This window comes from Lontra canadensis, unplaced genomic scaffold (genome assembly GCF_010015895.1).
Source record: "Lontra canadensis isolate GAN:19392208 unplaced genomic scaffold, GSC_riverotter_1.0 scaffold37, whole genome shotgun sequence".
NCBI lineage: Eukaryota > Metazoa > Chordata > Mammalia > Carnivora > Mustelidae > Lontra > Lontra canadensis.
In genome coordinates, this window is record NW_022631031.1 from 749,840 (window position 1) to 763,399 (window position 13,560).

Consider the following 13,560-nt stretch of genomic DNA (forward strand, 5'->3'; position numbering starts at 1 on the left):
ACAAAACCAAAAGACAACTGACAGAATGGGAGAAGATATTTGCAAACGACATATCAGATAAAGGGCTAGTGTCCAAAATCTATAAAGAACTTAGCAAACTCAACACCCAAAGAACAAATAATCCAATCAAGAAATGGGCAGAAGACATGAACAGACATTTCTGCAAAGAAGACATCCAGATGGCCAACAGACACATGAAAAAGTGCTCCATATCACTCGGCATCAGGGAAATACAAATCAAAACCACAATGAGATACCACCTTACACCAGTCAGAATGGCTAAAATTAACAAGTCCGGAAATGACAGATGCTGGCGAGGATGCGGAGAAAGAGGAACCCTCCTACACTGTTGGTGGGAATGCAAGCTGGTGCAACCACTCTGGAAAACAGCATGGAGGTTCCTCAAAATGTTGAAAATAGAACTACCCTATGACCCAGCAATTGCACTGCTGGGTATTTACCCTAAAGATACAAACGTAGTGATCCGAAGGGGCACGTGCACCCGAATGTTTATAGCAGCAATGTCTACAATAGCCAAACTATGGAAAGAACCTAGATGTCCATCAACAGATGAATGGATAAAGAAGAAGTGGTATATATATACAATGGAATACTATGCAGCCATCAAAAGAAATGAAATCTTGCCATTTGCGATGACGTGGATGGAACTAGAGGGTATCATGCTTAGCGAAATAAGTCAATCAGAGAAAGACAACTATCATATGATCTCCCTGATATGAGGGAGAGGAGATGCAACATGGGGGGTTAATGTGGTAGGAGAAGAGTAAATGAAACAAGTTGGGATTGGGAGGGAGACAAACCATAAGTGACTCTTAATCTCACAAAACAAACTGAGGGTTGCTGGGCAGAGGGGGGTTGGGAGGGGGGGCGGTTATGGACATTGGGTAGGGTATGTGCTATGGTGAGTGCTGTGAAGTGTGTAAACGTGGAGATTCACAGACCTGTACCCCTGGGGAAAAAAAATATATATATGTTTATAAAAAATAAAATTATTAAAGTTTGGTATGTTGTGTCTTTGTTTTCTTTTGTCTAAAAGTATTTCTCAGTCCTCTGTTATTTATTGTTTGATCCATTGGTTTAAACATGTGTTTTTAACTTCCACATATTTGTGAATTTTCGTTTTACTTCTGTTATTGATTTCTACTCTCATTTTTTATAGTCAGGATGTTTTGTATGATACCATTGTTTTTTAAATTTATTAAGACTTGGTGTGCCTGGGTGGCTCAGTGGGTTAAAGCCTCTCCCTTTGGCTCAGGTCATGGTCCCAGGGTTCTGGGATCGAGGCCCACATCAGGCTCTCTGCTCAGCGGGGGGCCTGCTTCTCTCTCTCTCTCTGCCTGCCTCTCTGCCTATTTGTGATCTCTCTGTCAAATAAATAAATAAAATCTTAAAAAAAATAAATTTATTAAGACTTATTCTGTAGCCTAACATGGTACATGCTGGAGAAAGTTTCATGTGTACTTCAGAAGAATGTACTTTCTGGTATTTCTGAGTGAAGTGTTCTGTATTTGTTTGTTAGGTTTAGTTGGTTTATAATGTTGTTCATGCTCTGTTTATTTCCTTGTTGATCTGTCTAGTTTTTCTGTTCATTATTGAAAGTGGGTCCTTGGAATCTCCACCTGTTATTAAATTCTGTGTGTGCCTCCGATTCTGTCATTTTCTCTTCTGTTGTTAGGTAATATATGTTTCTCCTCTTTATTTCTATATGACTTGAAAGACAAATATATAAAATTGCAGAATTATAAATCTAGATTAATAGATTACACAACATTTGAAGATGGAATTTGTGACAGTGGCATTATAAGATGAGATGACACTACATGGGGAAATTTTTGTATAATATTGAAACGAAATTGATATTAATTCACACTAGATTGTTATAAATTAAATAATTCCCCAGTGCAACTACTAGGAAAATAACTTCAAAATATATAATAAGGGATATGAAAAGGAAATAAAATTGTTACGAGAATTTATTAAACACAAAAGAAGGTATTAATGGAGGAAATGAAAAACAAAAAGGATACAAGACTTATAGAAGACAAATAGCAAAATGGGTGGAGTTAGTCCTTTATTATTATTATTATTTTTTTAAAGATTTTATTTATTTATTTGACAGAGATCACAAGTAGGCAGAGAGGCAGGCAGAGAGTGAGAGGGGGGAGCAGGCTCCCCGCTGAGCAGGGAGCCCGATGTGGGGCTCGATCCTAGGACCCTGGGATCATGACCTGAGGCGAAGGCAGAAGCTTTAACCCACTGAGCCACCCAGGCGCCCCTCTGACATTATTTCTTAAAATATTTTTTGTCCTTTCTCTCTCAACCTCTCCTCCTATGACTCCCATTATGCATTTGTTGGTATTTTCGCTGTGCTCCCACAAATATCTTAAGTTCCACTTATTCTTCTTCTTTTTTTTTTCTTTCTACTTCTCAGACTGGGTAATGTCAGTTGACTTTGTATTTGCTCACTCTTTCTTCTGCCTGCTCATATCTGCTATTGACATTCTAGTGGTTTTCACTTTGGTTATTGTACTTTTTTCCCCAGAATTTGTTTGGTTCCTTTTTATAATTTTTGTTTCTTTATTGATATTTTCTATTTGGCAAGACACTTTCTAATGGGGTTTGCTTTGGTTCTTTGAGCATACTTGAAATAGTTTAAAGTCTTTCTCTAGTAAATCCACTATCTCTGTATCCTCAGAGAAAGTTTCTATTAATTTCTTTTTTTCCTATGTATGGACCATACATTCTTCATTCATTGCATGCATTGTATTTTGTTGTTTTTGGAAACTGAGTATTTTGAGTATAATGTATTAACTCTGGAATCAGCTTTTCTCCCTTTTTAAGGGTCTGTTGTTGCTCCTTGTTGTAATTTTTGTTGGTTATCTAGTGACTTTTGTGAACTAATGTAAAGTCTATGTTTGTTATATGTGGCCACTCAAATCTCCATTGTGATATTTGCATGGTCACCTGGTGATTTGACAGAGAATTCCTTCAATACCTAGAACCAAAAAACATACAAGGAAAAAGAACCCCCTCATCTTTGCATGTGGCTTTCATATGCGTGTTGGGCTGTGCCTTTAGTAAATACTTGATCAGGCAGTTTACAGCTATTTTTTGACTTCTTACTCCTGAGAAACTGGAAGGTCAGCTAGAGGTGACTGCTTAGGACCTTCTCAAGTCTCTCTATGAGCATGAGCCTAGCCTTTACATTGCATGTAGCCTTCTAGATTTCTAGGAACATCTGAGTCTTTCTGTGCCCTTATTCTCCAAAGCGTGTTTTACCCTAATCTTTATTCCTAAACTTTTTGGGTTTTCCTATTGTTTGCTTTGTTATCCCTTCTTCCAGATGGAATTGGCTAATACATTTCCCTATAAGTGTTTCGACAAATGGATTCAGATAGCAGCCTTAGGCCCTGGAGAGTTCTTAGGTGAGTTAAAGGCAAATCCTTTGAGATGGTTCTTTAGGGAGCCACCAAATAGGTCAAAATGAACAACTGCAGTTCTCTCAGAGTATGATTTGCACTACTTACTGTTCTCTCCAGTAATGGGAACCTGTACCAGGAATGAGAGCAGCTGTTTTCAAAGCCATTGCCAAGCTGGATTGGGGACATGTTTTCAGGCAAGTTAAAATGCCACAAAATTCTGTAGCAAATTTAGCTGTTCTTTTCTTTACTAAGCATTCCTCTGGTTTTGTAAGCTTTTGATTCCAGAATTCAGAAGAAGTTGGTTCTGGAGGTTTTTGACAGTTTGTTGCTCTGGTGGAGAGATAAACTTTCAGGGTTTCTTTCTTGGTTACTTTTGCTCACTTACTCTCTTGTTTCAATCTTGACTCCTGTTTCCTTCTTTTTTGATTTACCTCCTCATTTTGCTCAGTGCATTTTCCAGGAGCTTCAAAAAAAGGGTATTGGTTTGTGAATTCTTTGAATTTGTGTATTTGAAAATGTACTACTTACATACTTGATTGATATTTTGGTTAGATAGAAAATTCTAGGTAGAATGAACTTCTAAAGCCAGACACAAAAGGTTGGATATTGTATGATTCCATTTATATAAAATATCTAGAAAAGGCAAATCCATAGAAAGAAAGTAATGATTGCTTAAATGGGATTAGGAGTGAAGAGTGATTGCAAACGGGAATGAGGTATCAGATGGTAGTTGATATAAATACTCTAAAAATAAACTGTGGCAGCAGTGATTTCCCAGCTCTGTAAATATACTAAAAATCATTTAGTTGCACACTCAAAAGGAATGAATATTACAATATGTGAATTATACTTCAGTAAAGCTATGGAGGAGGAGGAAAAGGAGAATTGCAGAATTCTGCTTGGTAGTATTATCAAAAATTGCTGAGTGAAACCTTCCTAAGGCAGGGAGTGAGTCTTCAACCTCAGGAGACTTTATTTTGGGACCTCACATTCATACAGAACTAGCTGAGTTTTCATTGTATGGATTAAATATAAATATAAATATAAATATAAATATTTGATTAACAAAATTCCAGGTTGAAATTATTTTCATTCTAAAATTTTAAGGCATTTTGCTTCATTTTCCAGAAGGCTATATTAATTGGTTTTTAATTCTACAAAGTTCATTGCCATTCAGGTTTCCAGTACTTATAAATGGCCTTGTTTTGGTTTGCTTTTTGTTTTTGCTGTTACTGGCTTTGGATTTATTTTGATTGTGTGTTTATCTTTGCTTTTTAAAATTTCCTAATGTATTTTTGTGTAGGTATTTTTCAACTTCATTTTTTCACCCCCTGGGCAGTTGGTGCACTTTGGTTCTTCTGATGTGGAATTTTGTGGATATTTCTTTGATAATTTTCTCATCTCTATCTTCTCCATTTTCTTCCTGAAATGCCTGTTATAGTCAGATACTAGTGATATTAGTCTACTCGATTCTGTAATTTTCTTATATTTTCTTTCTTATTTTCCATCTTCTCATTGTTTTGGTTTTGCTTCCTAATAGCTTTCCCCAATTTCTTTATCTGGCAGCACAGTCCAGAGAACAACTTGGAATTGAGTGTTAGCCACTAGTTCTTTTAAAAGCTACAAGTAATTTCCATCACTGGAAAATTCTTATTCAGCTTTTATATGTGGCACTACAGCAGCAAGAGCTGCCCAGTCTGTCCCTCTCTTTTTCATTCTCTAAGTTCAGAGTCCTTAGCCTGCATTGCCTATTCCTTTTTAAAAGATCTTTATTGGGGCCCCTGGGTAGCACAGTTGATTAAGCATCTCACTCTTGATTTCAGCTCAGGTCATGATCTTAGGGTCCTGAGATTGAGCCCTACGTTGGGCTCTCTGCTCAGTGTGGAATCTGCTTAATATTCTCTCCCTTCTCTCTCTGTTCCTCCTGCTGCTAAAATAAATAAATAAATCTAAAACAAAACAAAAACAAAAACCCAAACAAAAGATCTTTACTGAGGAATAATTTACATACTGTAAAATACACCATTTTAACTATACTATATAGTTTATTGTCTTTTTGAGTAAATTTGCAGAGTTGTGTGACCATTTGAAGAATATGGTTTTAGAACATCCTCATCACCACGAAAAGCATCCTGTCTACATTTACAGTCAGCACCCATTCCCAGGCAACTAATATTAATCTTTCTCTATTGATTTGCTTTTTCTGGACATTTCATGTAAATGTAATCATACAATAAATCTTTTACATAGGCCTTCTTTCACTTAACATAATGTTTTTCAGGCTCATCTATGTTGTAGCACTTATCAGTAGTTCCTTCGTTTTTATTGTTGAGTAAGTATGTTCATTGTATGGATATACCACATTTTGTTGATCTATTTCCTGTTGATGGACATTTTTTTTGTTTTCAGTTTTGGAAAGCATGAATAATGTTCCTATGAACATTCCTGTGAAAGTTTCTGTATGGACATACATTTTCATTCTCTCCGGTAGAAATGGGATTCCTAGGTAACATGGTAAATATATATGCCTAATTTCATGACACATTTTTCCCAGGTCACTAACACCAGAAATATATGGATATTCTAGATACTTTTAGTCCTTGCTAACACTTGGTATTGACAGTTCATATGATTTTTTAGTTATAGCAATTCTAAGAGGTACTGATTTCCAAAGTACTGTAAACCCAGCAGTTTCACTACCGGTTTTCTACCAAAGAGAAATGAAAAAAAAATGTGTCCACACAAAAACTTAAGAGTATATCCTTTTTATCCAAGGTGTCAAATGTTGGCTTGAATAAGATCTCCTTTCTCTATTTAATATCTGTACAATTTGAGGTCAACCCCTTTTAAAAAAAAATTACATATTTTAGGGAGAGAGGTGGGGGTGGTGCGGAAAGAGGGAGAGAAGGAGAGGGCAGAGAGAATCTTAAGCAGAGCTGGACATGAGGCTTGATCCCATGTCCTTGAGATTGTGACTTGAGCTGAAACCAAGAGCAGGACACTTAACTGTGCCACCAAGGTGCCCCTGGACAACCCATTTTTGATCCTCGGCATTTGTTTTTTGTGTTCTTTTCTGCATCAGTGAATCTCGTCTCAGATTGTCAAATTCATTTCTCTTTTTCAAAGAACCAGCTTTTTTGGCATTTTTATTTTACATATTTTCTATTTTACATATATTTCTATTTTACAAATTTCTTTCTATACTTATGGTTTTATTCTTTTTCTGGCATTTTAAAATGGATTTTTAGGTCATTTGTTGTAGATATTTTCTTAAGAATTTATACATTTCTATTGGAGCACTGCTTTAGATATAATCCACAAATTTTGATGTTATAGTGTCATTCACTTTAAAATATTTTTAATTTCATTATTTTACCTTTGACTTGTGAATTATTTTAAAGTATGCTATTTAATTTCTAAGATACTTGAAGTTTTTCTGGATTTATTATAGATTTCATAATTTTGTTATCAGAGAATATAGTCTGTATGATTTCAAGTCTCTTTAGTTTATTCCTTTAGTATTGTTTTATTGAAATACAATTGACATATACATTATATTAGTTTGAGGTGTACAACATAAAGATCCCAAAATTTGTATATTTTGGGAAATGACCATCTCAATAAGTCTACTTAACATCTGTCACCATACATAGTTCCAGATTTTTTTTCTCATGTTGTACTCTCTTGGCAACTTTCATATGTGTGGTACAATATTATTAACTATAGTCACTATCGTGCATATTATCCCCATGACTTATTTATTTTATAACCGGAAATTTATACCTTTTGACTTCCTTCCCCACTTTGCGTATGTTCCACCCCTGACTCTGGCAGCCTCCAATCCGTTCAGTGACCTGTAACACTTTTTTTTCATGTAACTGAGGTTGTGCCATATTTGTCTTTCTCCATTTGACATATTTGACTCCACTTAATACTAAGTTCATCCATATTGTCACAAATGGCAAGATTTCATTCTTTTTTATGGTTGAGTAATAAATATTTTATTGTGTATATATATACACCACACTTTCTTTACCCATTCCCATATCAGTAAACAGGTTGCTTTCATATCTTGGCTATTGTAAATAATGCTGCAGTGAACATGGAATTTTTGAAATACTGTTTTTGTTTTTTTTGGGTAAACACCCAGAAGTGGAATTGCTGGATTTTATATTTCTATTTTTAATTTTCTGAAGAATCTTCAAAACTGTGTTTCATAGTGGCCTTAGCAGTTTACATTCTCACAAATTGCATGAGTTTCCTTTTCTCCATATGCTTGTCAATGTTTGTTATTTTTTGTCTTTTTGATATACCAGCTATTCAGACTGGTGTGAAGTGAAATGATAGCTCATTGTGGTTATGATTTATATTCCTGTGATGCTTAAATGTTGAGCATAATTTCATGTGTCTTTTTGCATCTGTAAGTCTTTGGAAAAATGTCTATTCAGGTTCTCTGCTCATTTTTAATTGGATTTATTTCAGTGTTGAGTTGTAGAGTTGTTTGTATATTTTAGATATTAACCTCTTATTAGTTGTATCATTTGCAAATATATTCTCCTATTCAATAAGTCGTGTTTTAATTTTGTTGGTTTCTTTTTGCCTTGTAAAAGCTTTTTAATTTGATGTAGTCCCAAATGTTTACTTTTGCTTTTGTTTCCCTTGCCTAATGAGACAGATCTAAAAAAATATTGCTGAGACTGAGGTCCAAGAGATTATTACCTTTTATTTTATTTTAGGAGATTTGTGGTTTTAAGTCTTACTTTTAGCTCTTTCATCCAGTTTGAGTTTATTTTTGTGTATGGTGTAAGAAAGCAGTCATGTTTCATTCTTTTGTATATTGCTGGGCAGTTTTCCCAGCACCATATTGAAGAGACTTTTTTTTTTTTTTTAAGATTTTATTTATTTGAGAGAGAATGCACCAGAGCACACATGTGAGGTGCAGGGTGCTGCAGAGGGAGAAGGAAGGGGAGGAGGAGACTCCCTACTGATTGGGGAGCCTGCCAATGCTCAATCTTGAACCAAAGGCAGAGGCTTAACTGACTGAACCACTCAGGCCCCCCTTGAAGAGACTGTCTTTTCCCCATTGTGTATTCTTGACTCTTTATCATAAATTAATTGACCATGTAAGTGAGAGTTTGTTTCTGAGTTCCCTATTCTGTTCGATTTGATCTGTAGGTCTTTTTTTTGGAGCGGATACCATAATAGTTTCATAGCTTTGTGTAGTATAGTTTGAAATTGGAGGTGATACCTTTAGTTTTTGTTCTGTCTCAAGATAGATTTAGCTGCTCATGGTCTTTTTTGGTTCCACACGTTTTAGGATTTTTTGGTTCTAGCTCTGTGAAAAATGCAATTAGTATTTTCGTAGGAATTGCATTAAATCTGTAAATTGCTTTAGGTAATATGAACATTTTAACAATATCAGTTCTTCCAGTCCGTGAGCATGGAATATCTTTCTGTTTATTTGTGTCATCTTCAGTTTCTCTCATCAGTGTGCTATGGTTTTTTTAGAGTATAGGCTTTTTTGTTTTTTTTTTTTTTTTTAACTAACGTGGCTACATTTATTCCTATTTTATTTTTCTAATGCAGTTGTAAATGGGATTGTTTTCCTAATTTCTCTTTGTGATAATTTGTAATTAGTGTATGGAAACATAATAGATTTCTGTATTTTAATTGTATTCTGCATCTTATCGAATTCACTTTTTCTAATAGGTTTTTTTAAGGAGTCTTTAGGGTTTTTCATATAAAGTATCATGCAATCTGCAAACAGTGACAGTTTTACATATTTCTTACCAATTTGGATGCCTTGTATTTCTTATCTGATCATTGTGGCTATGACTTCCAGTACAATGCTGGATAAAAGTGAGAAGAGTGGACATCCTTATCTTGTTCCTGATCTTAGAGAAAAAGATTTCAACTTTCACCATTGGGTATGCTTTTAACTGTGGGTTTATCCTCCTTGGGTTTTATTATTTTGAGGGAATTTTTTCTGTATGTTTCCACTATGATCTTTTAAATGTATGGTTGAATTTTGTTTGCTGATATTTTGTTGAGGATTTTTGCATCCATGTTAATCAATGCCTGAATTTTTTTGTGGGATCCTTTGAGAAAAGCGTGTATCCGGGTAATGCTGGTCTCATGAGTTTAGAAGAGTTTGGAAGAGTTTCAGAAGGATTGGTATTAATTCTTCTTTGAATGTTTGGTAGAATTCATCTCGTCCTGGATTTTTGTTTGTTGGGAGGTTTTTTGATTACTGATACAATATCCTTACTAATAATTTGTCACATTTTCTCTTCTTTGTGATTCAGTTTTGATAGCTTCTATATTTCTAGAAATTTGTCCATTTCTTACTGGCTGTCAAACTTGTTTGATGGATAATTGTTCATAGAGTTCTCTTATGTATGATTTTTTGTATGGTATTATTTATAATGTCTTCTTGTTTGATTTTGAGGTTTTTTTTTTTAAGCCCCTTAAATTCATTGAGACTTGTTTTATAGCCCAGCACATGGTTGTCTTGGTGAGTCTATCATGTCTACTTGAAAATAATCTGTATTTTGCAGTTGTTGATATAGTTTCTGTAACTGTTAGTTAAATCAAGGTGGTTGATATTGTGCAGATCTTAGTATTTTCTGATTTTTTTTGTCTAGTTCTATAAAGCGCTGAGGAGATAATTTTGTATTACTTGATATTTTTGTGGAATTGTCTATTTCTTTTGTCATTTTTCCTTTATGTATTTTGACACTTTGTCATTTGGCACAGCACATCAATAATTCTCTCTTTAGCTGATATTAAGATAGCCATTCCTGCTTTCTTATTCCTACTTTTTGCATGGTATATATTTTTATATCCATTTACTTTCAACCATGTATGTCTTATAGGCAGCATATAATAGTAAGGTTTTCTTTTTTTAATCCATTGTGTCAGTTTACGGCCTTTAATCACAGTGTTTAACCTAAGAGCAAACCATGTTCCTTAGTTCAAATCCCTGTTTTGGAAATTAAATTCTATTGGAACACAGCCACATGCTTTTTCTGTAGCTGCTTTTGCACTATTATACTGAGCAGTTGTGACAGAGACTTTATGTCCCAAAACTCTCAAATATTTACTGTTAGGCCTTTTACAGAAAAAAGTTTGTTGACACCTTGTTTAGACCATTAACATTTAAGGTGATATAATTGGATTAAGGCCTTTCATTATTTATTTTCTGTTTGTCCTGTTTTTCCCTTTTTTCCTTTTTCTGCTTTCTTTTGGGTATTTTTGAATTTTTGTTGGTATTTGATTATATCAGATTTTTAGCTATATTTTTTTATATTTTTTAAGTTGTTTGTCTAGGGATTATAATATCTCAGTGTACTTGTTAATATTATACTACTACATGCAGAATGGTGATGGTAAAACCTTGAAACCATGTGTAGGTTTCTTCCCTCCACTCCATTGCCCTGACCTTTTTGCTGTTATTGTATCATATCTCCACTAGACAGTGTCATAAGTTTTGCTTTCAATAACCACACACATAAAATTTAGAGGGGAAAAAAGACCATTATATTTATTCAGCTATTTACCCTTCTTTTATTCTTCATTTCTGAGTATTAAGGTTTCTGTGTAGTATCACTGCCTTTCAACCTGAGAAACTTCCTTTCGCATTTCTTGTAGACTAACTACTAGTTACACATTTTTAGTTTTCTTTCTTTTCTGAAAATGTCTTTTAATCTCACATGTTTCAATTTCACACAACTCCATTTCAGATGACAGTTGTAAGTAGTAGGTCCCCAGATTACTCAAAACTTCTAAATTAGAGGTTAAGTCTCCCTTCTTGGATTTGATCATTTGCTAGAACAGCTCACAGAACTTAGGGAAAACACTTAACCAGTTTATTATATAATAAAAGATATGATAAAGGATACAGATGAAGGAAGAGATATGTAGGGGTGAGATCTAGAAGGGTCCCATGTGCTGGAGCTTCTATCCCTGTGGAATTGGAGTGTGCCACCCTCTGGGTACATGGATGTGTTCCTCAACCCAGACGCTCTCCATACCCCATACTTTGGGGATTTTTATGGAGGCATCATCATGTGGCATGATTAATCATTAACTCAGTCTCCAGCCCTTCGCCTTCTAGGAAGAGTTGGAGGTGGGACTGAAAGTCTTAAGCTTCTAATCATGGCTTGATCTTTCTGTTGACCAGCCTCTGTCCAGAAGGCCACCAGAAGTCACCTCATTAGAACGAAGGGCATTTCTTTCACCCAGGAAAATCCAAGGGATTTAAGAGCTATATGTCAGGAAGTAGGGTAAAAAACCAAATACTAGAACAAAAGATGCTCCAAGTATTCTTATCATTTAACAAAATTAAAAGGGTTTTAGGAGCTTTGTGCAAAGAACCAGGGATGGAGACCAGTAGATTTTTTTGTTGTTGTTGTTTCACAATATGGAATTCTAATTTGTCCGTTCTTTTCTATTAGCACTTTAAAGATACTGCTCTGCTGTTTCTGGCTCAGCAAGTGATCTTTTATGGTGATAGTTTCTGATGAGAAATATGCAGATATGTGAAGCATTGTTTTTATTCTCCTTTAAAGATAGGGACCCTATCTTGGATCTTTTTCACCATTACCTAGCACTCTCTGATGTGTAGATATACAATAAATTTTTCTTGAATTTATTTTGATTGTATTACATTTTAAGTAAATTAATATGAAGACCAAATAGGCTTATTGGGGTTCTATTTTGGCAGGATCAGAATTGCCCAACACATATTACTGCCATTAAACTTTTTAAGATCCCTTCACTAGATATGAATAACTAGATGAAAGAAACCATGCATCCATTACTGATTTTCTGAAACGTTTCTTTCTCCCATTTTTCCTTGTTTACTTGGATTCCTTTCCATGTAAAAGGGAAAAAAGGAAGCAGTAGCTACTTGTCAAAATTTTTTGCTTCTCCTCTCTTTTGCATAGAAACTACTCATCATTTTATAAAATAATGGATTATTAAGGGACATTCAGAAAACAGTGAGCCAAAAAGTGTTCTGGGAGAGTTATTTTATAACATTACATCTGATGTTTAATATCTATAGAGAGAATTAAATACAGCAGAGATTTCCTGTTGAAGCTCTCAAGCGTTTCCATCTGCAGAAAAAAACCAGACTTTCTGCCTGATCATCCCATTGTACTTCAAAAACCAGTAAGTAGTTTCCTAATTTTATATTAATTCTAAAATATTTGTCCTTAGTATTTTCACTGGATTCTTTCCCTAGATTTTAATTTTATTGTGGAATATAATTCAGAAAAGTCCGTAAATCCAAATGTATAATATAATCCCAGCTTTGTTTTTCTTTTTCAACATTTCCTTAGCAGTTCAGGGTCTTTTCTGGTTCCATACAAATTTTAGGATTGTTCATTCTAGGACTTTGAAAAATGCTGGTAGAATTTTGATCAGGATGGCATTGAAAGTATAGATTGCGCTGGGCAGTATAGACATTTTAACAATGTTTATTCTTCTGATCCATGAGCATGGAATGCTTTTACATCTTTTGGTGTCTTCTTTAATTTCTTTCATGAGTGTTCTGTAGTTCATTGAGTCCAGGTCCTTTACCTCTTGGTTATGTTTATTCCAAGGTGTCTTATGGTTCTTGGCGCTATAGTAAATGTAATCAATTCTCTAATTTCCTGTTCTAAATTTTCATTACATGTATAACTAATTACTGTAAGTAATTACCACTCTGGCCAAGAAATAGAATGGAATTATATTTTAAGAAATATTTTTTGCATTGAAAGATAAGGAGCCTAAAAATTCTATTATTTTTAAGTTCTGTAATCCATCTGCAGTTGATTTTACTTTATGATGTAAAGTAGGGGTCAAGTTTTATTTTTTTCTACATGGATATCCAGTCATCCTAGCAATATTTACTCAAAGAACAGTCCTCTGCTACCCTGGTGGCAATATATGTGTGGTGTGTTTCTAGGCCCTTACTCTTCTCAATTTATCTTTTTATATAGTAAAACAAGTCACCCCACTTATTCTTCAGTGTGTTTTTGCTGTTCTTAGTGTCTTATATTTGTGTCACTGCATCAGATTTCATCAAAATAAATACAATAAATACACCTATCTTTCAGTACATTGATTG

General features: G+C 34.5%; 1 protein-coding gene across 1 annotated transcript in view; it reads left to right on the forward strand.

Moving 5' to 3' along the window:
- The window catches only part of CUNH8orf88 (chromosome unknown C8orf88 homolog), a 40,806-nt gene that overhangs the window by 25,969 nt on the left and 1,277 nt on the right, over positions 1–13,560 (forward strand). The window contains exon 5 of the mRNA XM_032869067.1: positions 12,511–12,617. Coding sequence (XP_032724958.1) covers positions 12,511–12,617 — 107 coding nt within the window. The remainder of the gene's footprint in view (positions 1–12,510; positions 12,618–13,560) is intronic.